This window comes from Amphiprion ocellaris, chromosome 5 (assembly GCF_022539595.1).
Source record: "Amphiprion ocellaris isolate individual 3 ecotype Okinawa chromosome 5, ASM2253959v1, whole genome shotgun sequence".
Classification (NCBI taxonomy): Eukaryota; Metazoa; Chordata; class Actinopteri; family Pomacentridae; genus Amphiprion; species Amphiprion ocellaris.
The window spans coordinates 16,844,081-16,867,458 of record NC_072770.1 but is presented as its reverse complement, the minus strand read 5'-3'; the positions used below and the strand labels follow the sequence as shown (position 1 = coordinate 16,867,458).

The 23,378-nt window shown below is 38.5% G+C and overlaps 1 protein-coding gene across 4 annotated transcripts in view; it reads right to left on the bottom strand.

Moving 5' to 3' along the window:
* Positions 1-9,255: 9,255 nt before the first annotated feature.
* Positions 9,256-23,378, bottom strand: part of sema3fb (sema domain, immunoglobulin domain (Ig), short basic domain, secreted, (semaphorin) 3Fb) — a 63,913-nt gene continuing 49,790 nt past the window's right edge. For 2 of the 4 annotated variants that reach the window (XM_055010450.1, XM_023271926.3), the window contains 9 exons: positions 18,911-18,980; positions 18,664-18,808; positions 18,218-18,440; positions 17,048-17,136; positions 16,859-16,900; positions 15,663-15,820; positions 15,235-15,302; positions 14,873-15,006; positions 9,256-12,043 (listed from right to left, as the gene is read on the bottom strand). In XM_055010450.1, coding sequence (XP_054866425.1) covers positions 11,591-12,043; positions 14,873-15,006; positions 15,235-15,302; positions 15,663-15,820; positions 16,859-16,900; positions 17,048-17,136; positions 18,218-18,440; positions 18,664-18,808; positions 18,911-18,980 — 1,382 coding nt within the window. In that variant the 3' untranslated portion in view covers positions 9,256-11,590. Of the gene's footprint in view, positions 12,044-14,872; positions 15,007-15,234; positions 15,319-15,662; positions 15,821-16,858; positions 16,901-17,047; positions 17,137-18,217; positions 18,441-18,663; positions 18,809-18,910; positions 18,981-23,378 lie in introns of all 4 variants that reach the window. The other 2 variants (XM_055010451.1, XM_055010449.1) reach the window with 1 other exon arrangement.

Here is a 23,378-nt window from a genome sequence, read left to right as displayed (position 1 = left end):
GACCTGCAGCTCCATAGACAAATCCTTAACTCACTGAGCTACAGATCAGATAAAAAGAAATAAATTCGTCGTCCCTTTGACATCGTAGTTCCTGAAGTGATCACATGGGTGGAGCCAAGGCGGAGTCTGGGTGGAGTCGGGGCGGAGAGTAGGCGGGGAGGTGGGTGGCGGCCTCCCCCCTCTACTCCCCCACCTCCCACCACCACCCACCACACCTTCCCCCGCCCCACGAGTTCTTCGAGTCTCCACGAGCTCTTCGAGTCTTGACAGGCTTTCCCGAGTTTCTGGAGTTTCCAAGAGGTCGGAGGCAGAACAAGTTGTCATGAAGAGGTGTTGAAGTCGTCCAGGATGGACTGACTTTTTACAGCGACTAGAAGGAAGACAACTAGAAGAGCAGGTCTTTAACCACCATCTATAAAATCCATGGAGTCGGCTCCAGAGAAATGAAAGGTCAACTTTTATCAACCTCCATCCAGATGTTCAACTTGATATCTTTACTTGGACATTTTTAGCACCACAAACCTTTAGTATCACACTTTATTATCCTTTATTAGGACTTTAACGGAATCCACCAGCAGATTTAGTTTTTGTTGACAAACTTCATTCCTGTCGTCGTGGGACTGCAGTATTTAAAACTGTTCCTTCGATTTGACCTCATGTTTATTAGTTTTAGTGGAGAAAGTTATTTTAGTTGTCGATTAGTCTCTTAAAAACCAAATAATAAATTGGATTAGTCAAGAGGTTAAAATTTCTTACTTTGTCATATTTTAAATATGACAAAAAATATAAAAATAAAGTGTCGAGACAATTTGACCTGTAATTTGTCGTTATATAAATAAAATTGAATTAAAATTGTATGTATCTTGTAATGTTGGAGTAATTCAGCCATATATGTTGGAAAACACATTTTCTTTGTCCATTAATCTGTTGTTTGTTTTCTCCACTGATTCATTTCTTGATTTGGTTTATAAAATGTCAAACCCAAATATATTCACTTTATTGTCATAAAAACCAAAAAGATTTACATTCATGACGCAGGAATCAGGCAGTTTTTCACTTTTTATCTTAGTTTAGTCAGAAAGATAGTTGATAATGTGTGAATTGTTGCAGCTTGTGAGCCGTAAAAGGTTTTAATCTTTGGGGCCGAGTGTCAGAAAACATTTCGAAACCAACATCAACAAAACACTCAACAAAGATTTGAACATCATTAAAGGGAAATCCAACTTTTGCATGACAATGTCTAATTAAAGGACATTTATTTCCAACGTACATGTGTGATATTCATCCTCTGGAGCTTTCTCTTCACATCGTCTTCCACCTGGACTGGTTTGGTCGGAGCATGTGCAACAAACATTTGAAAAACTGCACTTTAACATCAATGAATGACACTGAAGTTTAATCTCTACATAAATGAGACTGAGTCTGGATGTGCTGCTCTGACATTAACTCCTAAGTTTAGGGAAAGTTCAAACTAAAGAGGACAGTTCAGATAAGACTTGAGAATTAGCTTATTTTGAACAAACATCTCAGACTTTCTGAGCTTCAGCACCTACAGCAAGATATTTTAACAACAAGCAACTCAAGAGATCCAGAAGTTGGAGAGAGTTAGCTTTAGCTGAGCCAAAGAACATGTGGGACCTAACCTAGCAAACATTTCAGACTTTTCTCTGTGAATTCTGAGAAATAATTTCCTATTTAATGACAGAGCTACACATCTTAACTCAGTCTCATTAAAACAGACTCTAATTCAGTGTCATCCATCCATGTTAAAGTGCACTTACCCAAAATGTTTGTTGCATGAGCTCCAACAAAACCTGTCCAGGTAGAAGGCCACTTTGACAAACAGGAAGTGGACGATTTCAAGCAGATTTATAGAAGGGGGAACCGGACTGTACTAAGTGTGGTCCGGTATAGAGGGGTGTTTTGGGGGTTTTTAAGGCTGATAATGATTATTAGTGAGACATTTGGAGTAGATATTCATTTGCAGTAAATGAAAGTATTTACAGTTTTCTCAACTGATTCTCAAGTCTCAACACTATGTCGAAAAAAAAATGTGATTTTTCAACATGCAGTAAAAACGTGCCATATGATGAAATAATGTAAAGGAGCCCGTGAAAAACACTATGGTAAGGTTTTCTTTGAAAAAAAAACATCATGAATTTTGGCGCAAAACAACGCCATATTATACTATGTCGAAAAATGTCATTTTTCAACATGTTGTAAAAATGTGCCATATGATGAAATAATGTAAAGGAGGCCGTGAAAAACACGCCAGAAAGGTTCTCTTTGAAAAAAAAAATCATCATGAATTTTACACAAAAAAACGCCATATATACTATGTCGAACAAAAAATGTGATTTTTCAACATGTTGTGAAAACGTGTCATATGATGAAATAATGTAAAGGAGGCCGTGAAAAACACGCCAGAAAGGTTCTCTTTGAAAAAAAAAGTCATCAGGAATTTTGGCGCAAAAAAACGCCATAGTATACTATGTCGAAAAAAAAATGCGATTTTTCAACATGTTGTAAAAACGTGCAATATGATGAAATAAGGTAAAGGATGCCGTGAAAAACACTATGGTAAGGTTTTCTGTGAAAAAAAAAATCATGAATTTTGGCGCAAAAAAACGCCATAGTATACTGTTGAAAAAAAATGCGATTTTTCAGCATGTTGTGAAAACATGCCATATGATGAAATAATGTAAAGGAGGCCGTGAAAAACACTCCAGAAAGGTTTTCTTTGAAAAAACAATCATGAATTTTGGCGCAAAAAAACGCCATAGTATACTATGTCGAAAAAAAATGTCATTTTTCAACATGTTGTAAAAACTTGCCATACGATGAAATAATGTAAAGGAGGCCATGAAAAACACTATTGTAAGGTTTTCTGTGAAAAAAAATCATCATGAATTTTGGCTAAAAAAAAACGCCATAGTATACTATGTCGAAAAAAAATGCGATTTTTCAACATGTTGTAAAAATGTGCCATATGATGAAATAATGTAAAGGAGGCCGTGAAAAACACTCCAGAAAGGTTTTCTTTGAAAAAAAAATCATCATGAATTTTGGCGCAAAAAAAACGCCATAGCATACTATGTCGAAAAAAAATGTGATTTTTCAACATGTTGTGAAAACGTGCCATATGATGAAATAATCTAAAAGAGGCCGTGAAAAACACTCCAGAAAGGTTTTCTTTGAAAAAAAAAATCATCATGAATTTCGGCGCAAAAAAAACGCCATAGTATACTATGTCGAAAAATGTCATTTTTCAACATGTTGTAAAAACTTGCCATACGATGAAATAATGTAAAAGAGGCCGTGAAAAACACTCCAGAAAGGTTTTCTTTGAAAAAAAAATCATCATAAATTTTGGCACAAAAAAAACGCCATAGTATACTATGTCGAAAAATGTCATTTTTCAACATGTTGTAAAAATGTGCCATATGATGAAATAATGTAAAGGAGGCCGTGAAAAACACGCCAGAAAGGTTTTCTTTGCAAAAAAAATCAGGAATTTTACGCAAAAAAAATGCCATTGCATACTATGTCGAACAAAAAATGTGATTTTTCAACATGTTGTAAAAACGTGCCATATGATGAAATAATTTAAAGGAGGACATGAAAAACACTCCAGACGGTTTTCTTTGAAAAAAAAATCATCATGAATTTCGGCGCAAAAAAAAGCCATAGTATACTATGTCGAAAAATGTGATTTTTCAACATGTTGTAAAAATGTGCCATATGATGAAATAATGTAAAGGATGCCGTGAAAAACACTCCAGAAAGGTTTTCTTTGAAAAAAAAATCATCATAAATTTTGGCACAAAAAAAAAATGCCATAGTATACTATGTCGAAAAATGTCATTTTTCAACATGTTGTAAAAATGTGCCATATGATGAAATAATGTAAAGGAGGCCGTGAAAAACACTCCAGAAAGGTTTTCTTGAATTCATGAATTTTACGCAAAAAAAAATGCCATAGCATACTATGGCGAACAAAAAATGTGATTTTTCAACATGTTGTAAAAACGTGCCATATGATGAAATAATTTAAAGGAGGCCGTGAAAAACACTCCAGAAAGGTTTTCTTTGAAAGAAAAATCATCATGAATTTCGGCGCAAAAAAAACGCCATAGTATACTATGTCGAAAAATGTCATTTTTCAACATGTTGTAAAAACTTGCCATACGATGAAATAATGTAAAAGAGGCCGTGAAAAACACTCCAGAAAGGTTTTCTTTGAAAAAAAAATCATCATAAATTTTGGCACAAAAAAAACGCCATAGTATACTATGTCGAAAAATGTCATTTTTCAACATGTTGTAAAAATGTGCCATATGATGAAATAATGTAAAGGAGGCCGTGAAAAACACGCCAGAAAGGTTTTCTTTGCAAAAAAAATCAGGAATTTTACGCAAAAAAAATGCCATTGCATACTATGTCGAACAAAAAATGTGATTTTTCAACATGTTGTAAAAACGTGCCATATGATGAAATAATTTAAAGGAGGACATGAAAAACACTCCAGACGGTTTTCTTTGAAAAAAAAAATCATCATGAATTTCGGCGCAAAAAAAAGCCATAGTATACTATGTCGAAAAATGTGATTTTTCAACATGTTGTAAAAATGTGCCATATGATGAAATAATGTAAAGGATGCCGTGAAAAACACTCCAGAAAGGTTTTCTTTGAAAAAAAAATCATCATAAATTTTGGTACAAAAAAAAAATGCCATAGAATACTATGTCGAAAAATGTCATTTTTCAACATGTTGTAAAAATGTGCCATATGATGAAATAATGTAAAGGAGGCCGTGAAAAACACTCCAGAAAGGTTTTCTTGAATTCATGAATTTTACGCAAAAAAATGCCATAGCATACTATGTCGAACAAAAAATGTGATTTTTCAACATGTTGTAAAAACGTGCCATATGATGAAATAATTTAAAGGAGGCCGTGAAAAACACTCCAGAAAGGTTTTCTTTGAAAAAAAAAATCATCATGAATTTCGGCGCAAAAAAAGCCATAGTATACTATGTCGAAAAATGTCATTTTTCAACATGTTGTAAAAACGTGCCATATGATGAAATAATGTAAAGGAGGCCGTGAAAAACACTCCAGAAAGGTTTTGATTGAAAAAAAAATCATCACAAATTTTGGCGCAAAAAAAAGCCATAGTATACCATGTCGAAAAATTTGATTTTTCAACATGTTGTAAAAACGTGCCATATGATGAAATAATGTAAAGGAGGCCGTGAAAAACACTCAAGAAAGGCTTTCTTTGAAAAAAAAAATCATCATGAATTTTGGCGCAAAAGAAAACGCCATAGTATACCATGTCGAAAAATGTGATTTTTCAACATGTTGTAAAAACGTGCCATATGATGAAATAATGTAAAGGAGGCCGTGAAAAACACTCAAGAAAGGCTTTCTTTGAAAAAAAAAACATCATGAATTTTGGCGCAAAAGAACGCCATAGTTTACTATGTCGAAAAAAAATGCGATTTTTCAGCATGTTGTAAAAACGTGCCATACGATGAAATAATGTAAAGGAGGCCGTGAAAAACACTATGGTAAGGTTTTCTGTGAAATAAAATCATCATGAATTTTGGCGCAAAAAAAAACGCCATAGTATACTATGTCGAAAAATGTGATTTTTCAACATGTTGTAAAAACGTGCCATATGATGAAATAATGTAAAGGAGGCCGTGAAAAACAATCCAGAAAGGTTTTCTTTGAAAAAAAAATCATCATGAATTTTGGCGCAAAAAAAAACGCCATAGTATCCTTACTAAACTATGACATTTTTCTCACATTTTGGACGACATACTAAACTATGCCGTTTTTCTCACATTTTGGACAACATACTAAACTATGACGTTTTTGTCACATTTTGGACGACATACTAAACTATGACGTTTTAGTGACATTTTGCACGACATACTAAATTATGACGTTTTTTGAGCCACATGTTATACTATGACATTTTTAGAGCGACGTGCTATACTCTGACGTTTTTAGAGCAACATGCGATACTATGACGTTTTTTGAGCAACATGCTATACTATGACCTTTTCTTGGACCAAAGGCTATACTATGACGTTTTTTGGGGCGACATGCTATACTATGACGTTTTTAGAGCGACATGCTATACTATGACGTTTTTAGAGCGACATGCTATACTATGACGTTTTTTGGGCGACATGCTAAACTATGACGTTTTTTGGGCCACATGCTATACTATGATGTTCTTTAGACAACATGATAAACTATGATGTTTTTTGAGCCACATGCTATACCATGACGTTTTTTGGGCGACATGCTATATTATGACGTTTTTAGAGCAACATGCTAAACTATGACGTTTTTAGAGCGACATGCTACACTATGACATTTTTAGAGCGACATGCTATACTATGACGTTTTTAGAGTGACATGTTATACTATGACGTTTTTAGAGCAACATGCTATATTATGACGTTTTTAGAGCAACATGCTAAACTATGACGTTTTTAGAGCGACATGCTACACTATGACATTTTTAGAGCGACATGCTATACTATGACGTTTTTAGAGTGACATGTTATACTATGACGTTTTTAGAGCAACATGCTATACTATGACGTTTTTAGAGCAACGTGCTATACTATGACGTTTTTAGAGCGACATGCTATACTATGATGTTTCAAGAGCGACATGCTATACGATGACGTTTTTTGGACGACATGCTACACAATGATGTTTGTTGAGCAACATGCTAAACTATGACGTTTTTAGAGCGACATGCTACACTATGACATTTTTAGAGCGACATGCTATACTATGACGTTTTTAGAGTGACATGTTATACTATGACGTTTTTAGAGCAACATGCTATACTATGACGTTTTTAGAGCAACGTGCTATACTATGACGTTTTTAGAGCGACATGCTATACTATGATGTTTCAAGAGCGACATGCTATACGATGACGTTTTTTGGACGACATGCTACACAATGATGTTTGTTGAGCAACATGCTATACTATGACATTTTTAGAGCGACATGCTATACTATGACGTTTTTTGAGCCACATGCTATACTATGACGTTTTTAGACCAAAGGCTATGCTATGACGTTTTTAAAGCAACATGCTATACTATGACGTTTTTTTGGACCAAAGGCTATACTATGACTTTTTTTGGGCGACATGCTATACTATGACGTTTTTAGATCGACATGCTATACTATGACGTTTTTTGGGCGACATGCTATATTATGAAGTTTTTAGAGTGACATGCTAAACTATGACGTTTGTTGGACCAAAAGCTATACTATGACATTTTTTGAGAGACATGCTATCGATGACATTTTTAAAGCGACATGCTATACTATGACGTTTTTAGACGAAAGGCTATACTATGACGTTTATAGAGTGACATGCTATACTAAGACAATTTTAGAGTGACATGCTATACAATGACGTTTTTTGGGTGACATGCTATACTATGACTTTTTTAGAGCGACATGCTATACTATAATGTTTTTAGAGCGACATGCCATACCATGATGTTTTGTCAAATTAAAGCTGATTACTGACAACTAGAACATTAACGTTACTGTTTTAATCACATTTAAGTTTCCCGAACATTACATTAATGTCAACCAGCCACAGTTGTATGAACTTAATGAACCACATTACAGGAACACAACACACTTCAGCTGTCTACATGAAACTCAACACATTAGCTTGATGCTACGTTAGCTTTAATCAGGCTACGACTGAGCAGCTAGCTCAGTTAGCATCGCTAACAATAAAGCTAATATTTACTATGCTAACTTTCTTCTCTGGTCAACACACACTGAAACAAACTCCACCAACATCTAGAGTGCATGGCACACATTATATCTGACACTAAAGCTGCATATAAAGTGCATTAAAAGCGGCACCGATACGAAAATAAAGATTTACTTACCGAACTATTAGAGTCCTTTCAGTGTCTGCTGGTAGAATCAGCCGAAGGTACAAAACTGGTTAAAACAAGCCAACGTGCAGGAAAACTGTCTGTGGAAAATGTTCTGCTGCTCCACCAATAAATAAACCAACAGTTATTATATCAGAATTAATCCAAACGAGGAGAACAGAGTCTCTGCTGCCTCCTCCATAGGACCTGTCAATCATTCCAGACCGGACTGTCAATCAAGTAGTCCCGCCCCCTGGCTTCGCAAAACTTTAACGCTCTATAAAAAAAAATCACTGTTGATTTATTTTAAGATCGGACACCGGATCTCTCATTTTGACCATGAAAACTAACGAAAAAAATGTATGTACAGTCTATGCACCGTACTCAGTTTGGCTCCACACTTTCTGATGACCACTTCCGGTCTCAGAAAATGAAAAAACGGACCTTTTCTCGTTTCTGTCTCTTACTGATTTTACTTTCTTGTTATTCTAAATATAAAACGAAAATCAAAGCATTTAAAAAAAAATCGTATATCCCTTTTTGATCATGAAAAGGAAAAACGCCTTGTATTTCAATTTTAATTTTTGTATTTTAAAACGAAAATCAAATAACCACTCGTTTTTTGTTTTTCAATACCCGTTTCAGAACGGAAAATCCAGTTACCAGATCCGTACACGGACCGTGGTGGATGTCTGGTGTGTGTGTGGGCTGTGTGTCTGAATGCTTTTGTTAAAAAAAAAAAAAAAAAAGTGGGACTGAAACGAGTGAGAGCTCGTATCTGTGCAGGCTACAGCCGAAAACTACAGTTGTAGTTGTCGGCTGAAAAACTACAACTCCCGGCAACAACGTCACTTCCTGTTGATGGGGACGGGAGCCTCTCGTATGGACACATAAGTATCATGTGACAGGTCATGGCCACAACGTGATCACGCTTATTTCAACGTAAGAAGTCCTGCAAATACCGGTGGTCTGGTTTATAAAGAGTTTTGTTGTGTGCGCTTTATTGTGTATTTTTACAAACCCATCACTGCAACGAAAAAGCACCCTGAGACCTGGTGAATGTGTGAAATGTTAGTGTAAGTCCCCAGATTTTATATGCAAAAAGAATTATCGATCTATCTTATCTGGTTTAAAATCTACAGCCAATCAAAAATCAATATGCAAAACGTAGCGTCGGCGCTACGCTGGGTTCTAAAGGGTTAATGAAGAACAGATCTCCTCCAGCATCCTTTCATTGGAGGTGTTTAACCTTCCTCTAGTTTTGTTGCAAAGTCAAATACAGTAGGTGTATTTTATACAAATGTGCATACATATCTCTTTAACAGGTACAACTTTATTCCAAGGATCCAGAGGGTTCTGGGCAGAACATGGAAAACATCCAGCATCAAGCGAATCACAATGACGGGGGGGAGCATTCCATTCTTATAAAATATAGAGCTTTAATTTATTAGTCAGCAACAACAATGGAAAGGGAAGATAGAGTAATTTACACAAGTCATTACAATAACATCACCTCTGTGCATTTTGCTTTCTTCTTTTTTCATAAAATCTGATGATGCAAAAGAAAAAAATACAAAACAAACAAAACACTCAAAAACTAAAGACACGTTTAAAAAAAAAATACCAACAAATTGTACAACCTTTCTTTGCATGTTTTTTTTTCTTCAAATCTTGCTGTAGGACCCCAGTCTCATTTGGACGAGACGATCAGAAGCATCGACTGATTCTTTGAATGGAGACAAAGCCCAAACTGAAGGAGTGGACACACCCCTGTATGAATTATGGATGCATTTTCCAGGGAGGCGTCCATGCTGACTTTCATACAGTCTGAATACAAGCTAGACAAGCTGTAGGAAAAGCTCCTCAGTGTCAAAATGATATGAAAATAAATTTAGACCTTGTTACAATTTCCCCTCTATTAATTTTTTTCTTTGTGGAGATCTGATGAAATACCATTTTAATAGCATGAAGTACTGAAGGGTGAGAATTCCAATATTTTTAATAACCACCCTCTTTTTGTCTATGGAATTACAATGCCACTGGTTTTCCAAATGTATAAACTACGTATTTTCACTTCATACCTAAAGTTAAAATTTATATTTGTCAATAAAAAGATGTGTCATGCTTTACACAGGGGATATTTGAATAACGGCATCTTTAAAGCATTTGTTTTCCCCGTTTCGTTGTACTGAGAATGTCCCTCAGGCAGTACTGTACACCCACAGAGATGAAAAACAGAAGAAAAAAACAAACAACCACGCACTATCTTATCAGAATTACAGTACAAATACAGGTTCATGCACACAATGAAAGCCAGCTTCCCAATATTCAATATTTTGGTTAGTGTCACAACATTGTTACAATGCTCTGTTGTGTATATGGGCAGTTTTTTTTCCACACATGAATGTCAAAGAGGGAACAAGAAAAGATGTCCTGTGCGCTCAGGACTGCTAACTGCTAACGACGGCTGCCTGATCCAGGCATCTCTTTCATCGTAAACTTGTGTCTTCACAGAATACCTGCCCGAGTGTGCTTTGTTGCATTTGGCCCCAGCCAATGTCCCTTGAAAGTAAAAGAATAATGCCCTTTGTGCAAAACATTGACCCTTATTGTACCTCAATCTCAGTTCAAAGGATGTTTGCATTTGAAAAGAGCCCACCTTTATATTTCCTAATGGATTTTTTAGTAACTGATCTGATGCCTGCTTCGTTCGTCTGTGTCTCACTTTTTAACTTGAGTTCATGGCCAGAAGAAGCTGCAGGTTGCTCACAATAGGGTACAACTGAAAATCTAGTCGTTCTTCTGGTACGCGCTCGTACATCTCTAGTGTCTGCGCTTGTGGGTAGCAATGGTGCTGCTGGATTTTACAATCAGTCCTCCAATCAAGAAAGAAATAGAAAAAACCCAAAGGGAAAGCACCAGTTTTCTGTTAAGGGGCCCTAATACAACAGTGAGAATATTCGAACAATCTTCTGTACGTCTGGGTTCCCATGGAGAAAGGACTGTTTCTCCATAATAACCGGGGCCATGTGTCAATGGTCCCCTCGCAATATGAAGTCTCTGTCTGCATGCAGCCACCAGGAGGTTGCATCGCAGGCCTTCCTGGAGTGTCCAGAAATAAGAGTCTTGGCATCGAGTCAAAGCAAGCAAGAAACAACAGAGATCCCGTCACCTCTTATCAACAACTCATTTCCCCGTCACACAGAGCTTCTCGCGGCTCGCTCCCAACAGCTTACACGCCTGATAACACATTCCAATCAGTTGCCAAAGTCATATGATGCTGGCAGATGTGTTTTGTAATGACAGTAACAGCAACAATAAAATTAACAACATCAATAATAACAATATTTGCCCCAAAGGTACCTATACACAAAGAGCATGTTTTTTTTTCTGTAAGTACAAAGAATTCCACAGAATGATACTATATACAACCTACAATAAATACTGTGTATCATATATCTTACTGGTTGAGTGGATGTATGTGGGGGTTGTGTTTGTAAGCCTCTTTTTTTCTCAGTTCGCTTTTTTCCGGTTTGTGGATTTTTTTTCACGCTGCTACTCTCATCGAGTCTCTCCCAGTTTTGACAGAGGGTGGGGGAGGGTTGGGTGGGATGTGTTGAGGGTGTTTCAGACACAAACTCAGGCTCCTCATGTCTCTACTTCCTCCTGCTCCTCTTCCTCCTTCCCGTCCCCGTGATGCCGGCGGTTGCGGGGCTTCTTCTGCTCCTTGAGCTCCTTCAAGTCTTTGGCCTTGAGGGTCCCCAGCAGCGGGTCTCCGAACTGCCAGTAGTCTTGGCAGTACTGATTGATCAGGCTCATCTCCGGCTGGCTCAGGATGGTCAGCAGGTCCTTGTACTGGCCTGCGCTCGGGGTCCACTGGGTGCTGCTGGAGTGGAGAGAAGATGGCACCAAGCCTCCGCCACCCTCCACCAACGCGTTGTTGACGGCCCGACTCGACAGCACCACCAGCTGCAGCTTCACCAGCGTGTGTTTGAAGTTCTTCTCTGTGGCCGTGCACTGATACATGCCAGAGTCTGAGGGCTGCAGAGACCGCAGGAGCAGACCTTGTTCTGTCTTCAAAATCCGACCATCAGAACGCATCTGCAGAGACAGAGAAACAGCTCATGGACCCAACTCAAAATGATAATAATAATTCCTCAGAGTTTCTGCAGGAATGCACTGAAATGTTTTCATGCTTGGAGACGTTTCTTTGGCACCAGATTTCTCAGGGTTCACAAAACAATTAAGTAAATGGAGAAATTAATAATTTAAAAATGGACACAATTCTGTCAAGGGTAAAATGCACATTTAAACCCACATTTAAATCCGACATCATACCGGTGCAGTTAACTTCAAAGTCCCAACAGTTAACTAGGTAGGGCAAATATGTTGCGGTGTGACAACCTGTATGTTTATCTTATAAATACTTGTTTTAATATCTATATGTTATGAAGCTGCCTTAAAAACTGTTGATCCTGGTTCGATTCTGGACCAATGCAGAGTGCATTATTGAATTTTCCCAAGGGAATGAATAAATCATCTTTCTATTGTATCTATAAGTGTAGTGATTTTGGAAGTGTATGTAGCATACATTAAAATCACCAAGTTTTTGATTTTCAGTGCTTTTGTTTGCTGTGAATATAAATACAAAAAAGCAATATTTTAAAAATCTTTAGGGTAATTTATACATAAACCGCATGTAAATCAAAGTCAAAATGAACGCGAACCAGGCAGGAATAGTCAGAACTACATTGCAAGATACTGTAAAAACTTTTCAGGAAGCTGTGTATAGGAGCATGAGGAGCAGATATAAACTCAAAGATGATCTGAAGTGTCTGTTGTAAAAAATCAGAAGCTTTTAAACAAATATCTGAAAAGCTCTTTTGGCACATTTTGCACTTTGGAGAGAAAACGTGGCTTCTTAGGGTCCCAGTACCAACACCTGCAGCCTCGAGGACTTGAGTGCATGTTCATGTGATGGCAGGTAGTTGGCAAGTATGTCCCAAATTGGAATAAAAATCCCAACACACATTACACTTAACTCCCACTTGATGCACACTTTTCCTAACACCACTTCAAAGCGTTCGTCCCAGAGCTCACCTTGCTCCAATGTCCCACACCAGCCTGGCAGTTGTTGGTAGTGTGACTGGTTTTAGAGTCGACAGTAACCAGCAGTCATGGAGAAGTTCATGACGCAGTGGAGCTGTTAGCTTTCAATATTCAATATATGCTTGTATCAAAACTTTAAGAAATATATTCCTTTTTTGTAGACAAGAAAGAAACCATTGGCAGAAACCATTGAACAGAACAATGTTACATCTCTTGTGTGAACAGTAGACTTACAACTCATTTTGAATCTACCTCCAAATCTTAAATGAATTGCTTCAAACATTTCTCAGCCCATCACCGTTAATGTAAGTGGCATCATAAATGTGCCATGTGCTGCATTTTCATTAGAAACAGGATGTCCTTATTAATCAAGTGTTGTCGATTAGAAAATACTTTACACACTTGGATACCTGCTAATAGGCGCTAAATAAACGTGGATATTAACCCTCCTGTTGTCTTCATTTAAGGCACCAAAAAAATATTGTTTCCTTGTCTGAAAAAAATCCAAAAATTCAGCAAAAAAAATCCCCAAATTTCTGAAAATTTGCAAAACCTTCAGGAAGAAAATTCCAATAATTCCTCAAAAGTTTCCCTTCAAAGTTTTATTTAAAAAAAAAAAAAAAAAAACTCAAACATTTGGCAAGAAAATTCTTGTAAATATTTTCAAAAAAATGAGTAAAAATCTTCCAAAAAAATCCTAAAAATATCTAAAGTGATTACATATGTATCAGTAAAACTTCCAATATTCTCTTAAGCACATTCACAAAAAAAATCAAGCAAAATCCAGCAAATTTCACTGGATTTTGGTTGATTTTTTTTGTGAATGTTCTTAAGAAACATTTTTAACATTTCTTTTTTTTCCACCAAAAAAATGTTCAAAGATTTCCCAAAAATGTTGAAAATGTGGACATCAGAAGTTTCACTGTGAAATTTTTTTTTCTTTTTTTTCCACATTTTCAAATTTTAAAACGGGTCAATTCTGACCCGCAGGATGACATGAGGGTTCAGACAGAGCCTTGGCTTACTGTATACTGCTAAGTGTGATCATGAGGTAAAAATCTTAATCTAAACTCCACCAAAATTTTTTTTAAAAAGTTACTACAAGCGAACTTCGCTAAGTGCACATGCAATCCAATATGTTATCAGCTATAACTGATGTAATTCTATCATTTCATCTTTTCCTGCCTATCTACACCCAGAAATCTGATGAGGTGTTGACAGCTCGGTTTTTTTTTTGGTTTCGAATCAGAAGCGCCAGGCAGCAGCAAAGTCAGCTCTGCCCATGGGAGCAGAGACCATCCAACAGAATAGTCAATAAAAGAGAGGCAGCAACATTGCACAGCTTCACAATAAAAGTTTAACTAGTGCCTCAGGGTTATATATCATAGCCGAGGACTTTTTCACAGCTCTCCTTTATGTGTCCTTCCCGTGGGCCCGAGGACAGTCGGAGGTCTGTGTGAGAAATCAGGCCTCATTCAATCAGAGCCTGAATCACTTAATCATGTTAACAGATAATCAAGAAGAAATTACATTGGAGCTATTTTTCAAATGTGTCATACTGCACGCACACAAAAATCTCCATCTCCATGACAACAAAGTAACAAAAATGAAATGAAATACTGTGGAGGGTATGTCCAAAAGAAATTCTTCATGATCATCTGTTGAAACGCTCATCTATCGCTAATCTGTCAGAGAAATCCAAGCAAACTTAGTACTTTAGGAAGTTTGTACATTTTATTCTAGATAATTATGCATTTGAGCAATAAATTAATGTGTTTATGTAGCCAGAAACTTTGAGAAAAACACTTCTGGACAGCTCACCTCTTTTCTACGGTCACTGTTATCTCTTTGCAGATGCCATTTGATGACAGCATGTGGAGATCGGGCCTGACACTCCAAGAAGGTGCTGCTTCCCTCCACCCCATACTGCACCATCTCCAGAGTGTTCTTATTGGCTGCAGGGCAGAGAAAGAGAGATATTTCCATGGCAACCAAAACACTTGATTCACTGAGCTCCTGAGAACCAAAATCTCAGTTGTGGAAAATCAAAGTCCTTATGGCTTTCATGGATTACCACAAAACTGCCAGAATACAGTCACTACAGCTGGTAAAAAATGAGCACCTTGAACTGTTTGTAGCAGCAACAATGAATCATGTCAACTTTCTGAGTTTATTAATCTTACCGTTGGAGTTAAAGCCTCGGCACTGACGGATGGGGTTCCCGTACTTAACGTCCTGCCTCCGGCTACGTCTAAAGGGGTCAGACCAGTATTGCCGAATAAGGAGAGAAAAAAATCATAAAGCAACCGCAAGCCATTCAAAGCCATTCAACAATACATAAAGCCATCAACATACTCAGTATAAATGGATTTAACCACAAACCAAGACCTTGCTATACTACCATATCATTGCATTATGGGCTTTTACAAGTATAGAATTTATTAGTGTCATAAACCAGCGTTTACTAAAAAGACCACAATGAATCGAACTGATAAAGATGCCATTCAGCCATCCAGGCAGTTTGATCTGAGCATCATTAAAACACAACAACGAGGTCAGTCGGTTAGTTATGAAGTCAGCTCATGCTAACAACAATGCTGTTGGAGCTCACCTCTTCTGCGAGGCCGAGTAACGGGAGCAGGATTTGCCATCCCATGCGCAGTAAGGATCTCTGGCCAGACAGCAGTCAGCGCAGGCTTCACCGTACACGTCGCACCGGTGAAGAGCCAACTGGGTCAGTCCGACCACAGACGACACGTACAGCTGTTGCTGTTGAGAGAAAAGAGCACAGAAAGTGGTGTTAACACACTTTTAGACATGATACAGAATCTGAAGTAAAGAAAAGAGAGTTTTTTCATTATCTGGGGGCAAGTACTGGTCATTATTGGGCATTCTTATATTTCAAAAATTAGAAACTTTTAGAATTCAGATAAAAAAATATCATTGTCTGATATTCAATAATCACACCGAAATTGCTTAATTTCATTGCTTGGATCTGAAATTAGTTCAAATTGCATTGGAACAAAATCAGACACTAAAATTGAAGATATAGTATTCAGACCTGAGCAACTGAGTATTAAAAATTTCTGTCTGAATTTGTGAAAGACCCCAAAACTAAAAAAAAGTTTTCAAAAGGACAAATTTGAAATTCTGAACCTGATTGTAAAAAAAAAATCAGATGGGAATTCTGATCACATAAATTTAGATAAATGGTTTTCCAAGTTAGTTGTTCAGTGGTTTCAGTTCAATATTAAGTATTCAGTGGTGATAAAACTTCACATTTAAATAACCAGTAGCTTGTAAAAATCCATTTTCATGGTCATTTTTTGCTTCCATACAAAGACTCCACAAACCCAGACATATGTAATGATACAAATAGAAAACCTAGTCCTGCACTGGAACAGCAACAGGCTCTGAATCATGTGGGACAATTCTGAGCTCATCTCTATCAAGCTGCCATCACAATTTTATGATCAGCTGTTTAAAATTCATCAAAATGGCAGGCTGTGTGTAATCCTAACTCTCTGTCTGCAGGATGATGTCATGACATGCAGAAGAGGCCAAGTATTTGAATCACTTTGAAAGACAACACTGAACTTTTAATGCCTTTCCCATATTTCTTTCTTCATTGTCTCCCAGACTTATGGCTTTTCTATGAATTATGAGAAAGGAAGCAACGAGGATGTACAGCTGTACAGATGTAGCTTGTGACCTTTTCAGATAATGTCATTAATTTCTTTGAAGGAAGGTTTCTTTTCTCTTTATGTGAGTCAAGGTTAAGAAAATCTGTTGCCCAGACACGCTTACCCTTTTGGAGGAGATCTTCATCGTTGTTATGGGAGTAGGGACCTTGATGGAGGGAATAATAATAGTGAGCACAGTGTGTTATCTTTATAGTTGATGAACCACTAGCAAAGCAGAAAAAGAAGGAGGACAAGAAATGTATTATAGCGGGGTGGAGGTGCAGGAAAGGCAGAGAGTGTAATCAAAGCTGACCTTGAAAACCTCCACCTCTTCCAGCACCAGCTCCTCGGTCTGCAGGTCATCTCTGGGCAGCACAATGACTTTCTGAACCGTCCCCTTGTCTGCGGACCACAAAACACACACCCATCAGCTACACACCTGCAACCTCACACCCCTCCGCCTGTCAACAGCCCCTCGGATTCCCATTTTATTCTCTCAGCAGCCTCCAACGAGGGATAATCCTCATATCAACAGGCTGCACTGTACTCCTCATCACATGGTTCTCTTCAGGTTAACCTTTCCTCAATGACATGAGGCTCTGTTCCACTCAATGTGCTAAGTGCCGCCACCGTGACAAACCTTTTCTGTCATTCTCGTTTTGACCTATTCATTTGGATGCCGTACAACATTCTTTGGCGTTTCCCCGCTACGTGTGATTTCTGCAAAAAAAAAGTTCCCGAGAGCGGGATACCTGAGATTTATTATGATTGCGGCTGAATGGCTGCCTCTGACAGCGACTGAAAGGACACACATTCCTCCACAGTGGCCGCCATTGCACACAAACCCATTTGTCTCCTCCTCGTAATGCACAGATGAACAAAGGAGCCAGTTTAGAGGCGTCATATGCAACATGTGAGGGCAGCATACTGTGTAGCGGCGGTTGTCACGCAGGGGCCTTATTAAAGGTTCTAGACATGCACACAAACAGATAATCTCTCTTACACCAGTGGGCAAGATTAGGGTGATGGATATGCTAACTATACCCCTCCTTCCTCCTCCTCTGTTCTTCGTCTCTCCCCCCTGCTGCTGATCCACCCCTGCCCTCCAGGTACAAATCTCCTGTTGTTTACTTCATGTGAACAGAGCGAGGTACCAACCCTTTGATTGGTTAAATTTCCACTCGAGCACAAAAGGCAAGAATGCTTTTCTCTTAATGATAAATGATTGCAGTGGAGACAAGCCCTCCACTTACACGGGATTTATTTCCAGGGGGGGATTCTGCTCTTCATTATTCAGCTTCCCACTGACACTGTCATTCAGCATTCTGGCTCTGATCAAAGGGTTCATGTGCACAAGTTAGTCAGTTAAAAAATAACCCCTTACAATGCTACGATTTCAGATGCAGACAAAAGAAGAACTAAATTGGCCCTGGGCGTCATTTCAATCAAATGAAATCACATTTAAAGATGACAAATGACTCACCAGTTCCTAAGAAGAGCACTTCATAGTTGCCATCTGCAGCTGTCACCTGGTCCACTGTGATAGTGGTGAACTCATAGTCCACGTTAGTCCGAACCACCAGGGGGCGCTTGTGTATTGGGTACACCGCATTGTGCATGGCAGGGTGATTCCTCATAAAGTTAATCACTTCATCTGGATAGTCCTTAGTGGATTTCATGTTGGGAGTGAACGTACCTCCGGGGCACTGGGAGAGAAACATTAACAGTCTTGGTACCAAAACCAAACAAAACTAAATGGACATAATCACATAAAAAGGCCTGTCTTGCTGTAATATTTGGAGTTGGGTTATGCTGATGCCTGCATCTTGTTCAGGTGGTTTCTGTTTGAGGTCTATATCTGGGAGAAGTTGCTGTTATGCCAGCTTGCTGTGGGATTCATGTGTGGGGTCAGCGTGGGGTGAAGCTCACCGTGCCGGGCCGAGGGTAGGGGATCTTCCCTGTGTAGGCCACCCACTGGTAATTGGGACCCTCCTTGTGGGCAAAAGGTCCATTGAAAACCATGCGAATGTCGGCCATGGAGTACACACAAACCGCAGAGCCTTTGAACACAGAGCTGTGGAGCAAAGTGAAAAAAAGGGAAAGAAAACAAAAGGTAAATCTATCTCACGAAGTAACAGAGACAGAGCAGATACAGTATCTGTTAAAGTGCACTAACCCCGAGACGGAGAAGACTCCATATATCACGGGATTTTTTAGATCCTGTGTTGGCTGTATGTAAACATCCCCTGTGAGAGAAACAGAAAGAAGTCGGGTCAGTGTAAAGAAAATGGCTGAAAGAAACATCACGCTCCACCACACAAGCACTCTTCTTCACTAATATTTACACAGGTTTCACTCAATCCAGCCACTCTGGGCCAGAAAGGCTGCAACTTCCTGGAAGAAGTGATGCACAAAAAGATAAACTTTCATCTTTGTTGAAAGCACACGGTGCCTACTCCTGGATTTGATAATGAGCACAGTGAGATGTTGTGTTATATTGGAGAAATATTCATAATATCCCCAAAATAATGGTTGGGGTTCATGTGAGAATCTTTGGGTGATTGTTTGATGTTTGTGTGAATTAGAGTAACTTCAGTTTGGCCATAATAGTTTGCAATAGGACTAAAGCTGTGTTCACATTACTCCATTATTCACACATTCACCATTCCTTATATAACAAGACACTTAAGAGTTTACTCTAATGCAAGAAAATCGCATTATGATATACATTTGTAGACTCATACAGCTGTAATAAAACGTGACACTGCATGTTAGCAGTGTACATACTATGATACCTCTTTTATTCCATAGTGGCAGTTTTTTTTGTAATAAGTGAGTATAGTCAGAAATGAAGACAAACAAGTTTACTCAAAAAACAAAAAAAAACAAGTTAGCTCCTTGTTTATTAACTGCACCCTCAAAGTTATTAATAATAAATCACTTTACATGTGCAGAGCATAAATGGATGTACAAACTCATCACCTAACCATCTTAAAAGAAGCAATCCAAGCACCAAACACCAACATCAAGATAAACAGGAGCTACAAAAGCAAATCGCCTGATTGTCTGCAGTCTAGAGAAAGATGCTTTTAAAACCACCTGAGATTCATCAGAAAATTCAAACACAATGTGCAGGGATTCTCCTCTTCCTGCATCCATAGTTCACGTCTTCTACTTCCAGGGAAAGGAAACATCTCTTCTCTCCCAAAGGAGAACTGCATCATATACTTTCATGCCAATTCTGTAGGCCTTTAAATCACAAACATTAGTTGTCCTGCAGCGCTCTGACATTGGACGCTGCCTGATTTAGATTATCCTTTTGTTGATATGCAGTAAATGTCCACAGCAACAAATAAAGAGGGGCTAAACACATGATGAGCGATAAGTCTTTCTGCTGTTCAGTACCTGACCTAAATACTAGTCCCAGGAGGTGTGTTCACTGCCTACAATAGGACAAGGGCCTTCAGCATGTAACAGGGAATGTGTTCCCAACCTTGCTGTACAGGGAAATGACCTGGAGTAAAAATGCAAATGGTGAAAAAGTGGAAGATGAAGGTAGAAAAGCTAAAAATATGACTATTAGAGTCTGGAAAGCGTGAAAACAGAAGGTGAACTGAGTAGCTGCTGGAAAAGAGTAAGTATACCAAGATTTATGTGCTCACAGTCCCACATAGACCAGCATGAGAAATTAGCTGTCAGGCGGCTATGTAGATAGAATGATACATGGATGGGCTGAACATTGTCTTTGAATCTACACTGCTGGGTTCTGTCCACATTAGTGAGGCTATACAGTCAACCCTGTCTCTGGGGACTGACTGCAGCAGTGAGCTTATTCCTGGAGAAAACGATACAGTTCGACCTTATTCTTGACTGGCTACCAGATTCACACCCATCCACACTCACGCACCACCAAGCCATCTTCCACAGCTGCCAAAGCCAGAGCGGTGGAACGGTCACGGGTTAGCATGGCAGCGGCACGATAGCTTGTAATGGGTGTCACACAACACACGATCCTTGTCATGACATACAGCTGTTGTGCTTCAGAAATGGCTGATTTGCACGCGAGAAAAACACAACGGCGTGCATAAGCAGACTAGATACCTCTATTGCCAAGATAGAGCGATCACAGCTTATATAGGCTAGAGTCAGTAAAAACAGGATCTCAGCTTCAGGACAGAAAATGCTGCGTGATGTGCAATAAAAGCTATCCTGACAGGGCAGTGATGACTTCGCTCCGGGGGATCTTGCGTGTTAATAACAGCTAGGAAAGAATCCAGATTCCACAACCGTTTTTCCTATGGCAATAAAATCTTGGCCACCATACATCCCATTTCCTCAAAAAAGATTTCATTTTCTGCTTGATCAGCCTTTGGGTTTTGGATTCGTCTCTTACTATCACCCACTCTTACTCCGTTGAGCTTTTCCTTGTATTCGCTGTCTTTTCAATCCCCCCTGGCTTTTGATCAGATCTGTGTTTTAAAGCATCCATCATATAAAATGTAGGAGCTACTTGAATAAGAAAGTATTTTAACAGTTTTAAATCACTGTGGGTCATGTAGGTACAAGTTGTCAGGTAGAGCCAATAATGTCACATATTCCAACTGTAAAAACTCTCCAGGTCTCAGGCGTGCTTTGTCAAAATGTTTTTCTACACAAGACTTCCACACAAGACAACAGCTGGTCTGGAGATTTCAACAAACTTCTCAGTAATGACTTTTATAGTCATTTTTAATAACTTTTACAGAATGGGGGGAAGTTCAAGAGTTTTTTCAGTCAAGCGTGGCTCTGAAAACATGCCTGGGCTTGAAACAATCCTCAGCTTTGCAGTGTAAAGCATTTCCAGTGCTTCTCAAATATATGGCAAAGTATTAATGTATGTATGTACATTTTAGAAAATCTGTTATTGGATTTCTTGCCAAGAAATAGACTGAAAGACACCATCCTCAAAAGTGTACAGTAAATATGAGGCTTCAGCCAGCAGTCAGTAAGCTTAGCTAAACACAAGATTCTCAAATCTTTATGGTAAATATAAAGTGAACTGAGTCGGGTAGCTAAGCAGCTCAACAGATAGCTAAATAATTGCTTAGTCTTCAACTGTGCAATGTAATCATAGACTGTAAATAAATGATGCATCCGGGTCTGAAAAGTGAAGCCATTGATTTGTTACCTTAGTGAACTAAAGAAAGAGTTTGTGGCCTTAATGGCCAGTTTCAGTGACTGCATTTTTTGAAATGGTCAGCAGGGGGTGCCTCCTCTGGCTGCAAAAAGAGGCAAGATTGTACAGACATCTAAGGAAAAAGGACCTTACTTTTAACTTGATTTGTTATCTGAATAAACTTCTTGCTAATGCATTCATGAGCTCAAACATGAGTTTCAAGTGTCTTTTAAAATAGCATACCACTTAGAGAAAAATAAACAATAAAACAGGGTATGTTTTAGGACAGCACTACTCTAGTGGCATGCATAGTGTCCTTATTCAGATCCACCCCTTGCTCATTATGTCGGGTTACAAAAAAACACAATGGTGCCTGCCAAATTACAAACCCAACGCTTCAAAATGGTAGTCTACTGTCCGATGGGTGACGTCATGGTATCTATGTCCATTTCTCATGTGCAGTCTGTTGTCAGCGTAATGCATCTAAAGCGCCTCCTTACTATACATATTTTGACTCCTAAAGAAGTCATTTGAAATTTTGGATAATATGAACATTGCTTTTCTTGATTTCAATGAGAAAATCAATACCATCTTTGAAACTGTATGATAAATATGAAGCCGTCACCCTGCAGCTAGTTAGCTTAGCTTAGCATAAATACTGCGAAACACAAAAAAGGCCTGTCTATATCTGTACAAAGGTTGAAAAATGCCTCCCAGCACCTTTAAAATTAACACATAATTTGATAATTACCAAGCAAAATCAGTCATGTTTGCACATTGTTTTTTGCTTGTTTTATTGTGTTTGACAGTGAGGTTTAGTAGGTACATTTTGTTATCTTTGGACAGTTGCCAGGCTAGCAGTTTTCTCCTTTGTATAAGTATTTAAGCTAACCAGCTGCTGGCTATAACTTTATATTTGATGGACAGACACAAGAGTGGTATCAATTTTCTCATCCAACTCTCAGCAAGAGATCTAATTAGAGTATTTCCCAAATTACCTACATTCAGTGAGTGTGCAGTAGTTTAAGAGGCATTCGCCCTTGTGAAATCCTAAAATCTCCACTTTCCTCCGTAAAGACATACTCTCCAGTGGGAGAGTTTTATAAACATTCAAACTAGACAGTAAATGCAAGGCCATTAGCATGAAACCCAATCATATCCAATTTACTGTCCCCTCTAGGAGTCCTTGGCAGGGATGGCTGCATGTGTAGTCTTTCCCTCTCTCTGGGCATGTCTACCCTGGCATGCCTGCCTTTGTTCATTCACCAACTTGTTCCACTACACATTTACAGCCTTATTCAAGCAATATCCTAAAATTCATCATCATTGCCAAACACTGACTCTCCAACACAGAACCACTCTGCACGCTGTGTCTGTGTCAACACTGACCTAACCAGTAAAGACAGAACCTTCATTTGTAAAGGCAAAGCCAGCCCATTCCAGCTCAGAAACGCTCTCTTGTCATTTGTGTGAAGTGGTTTTCAAGTGT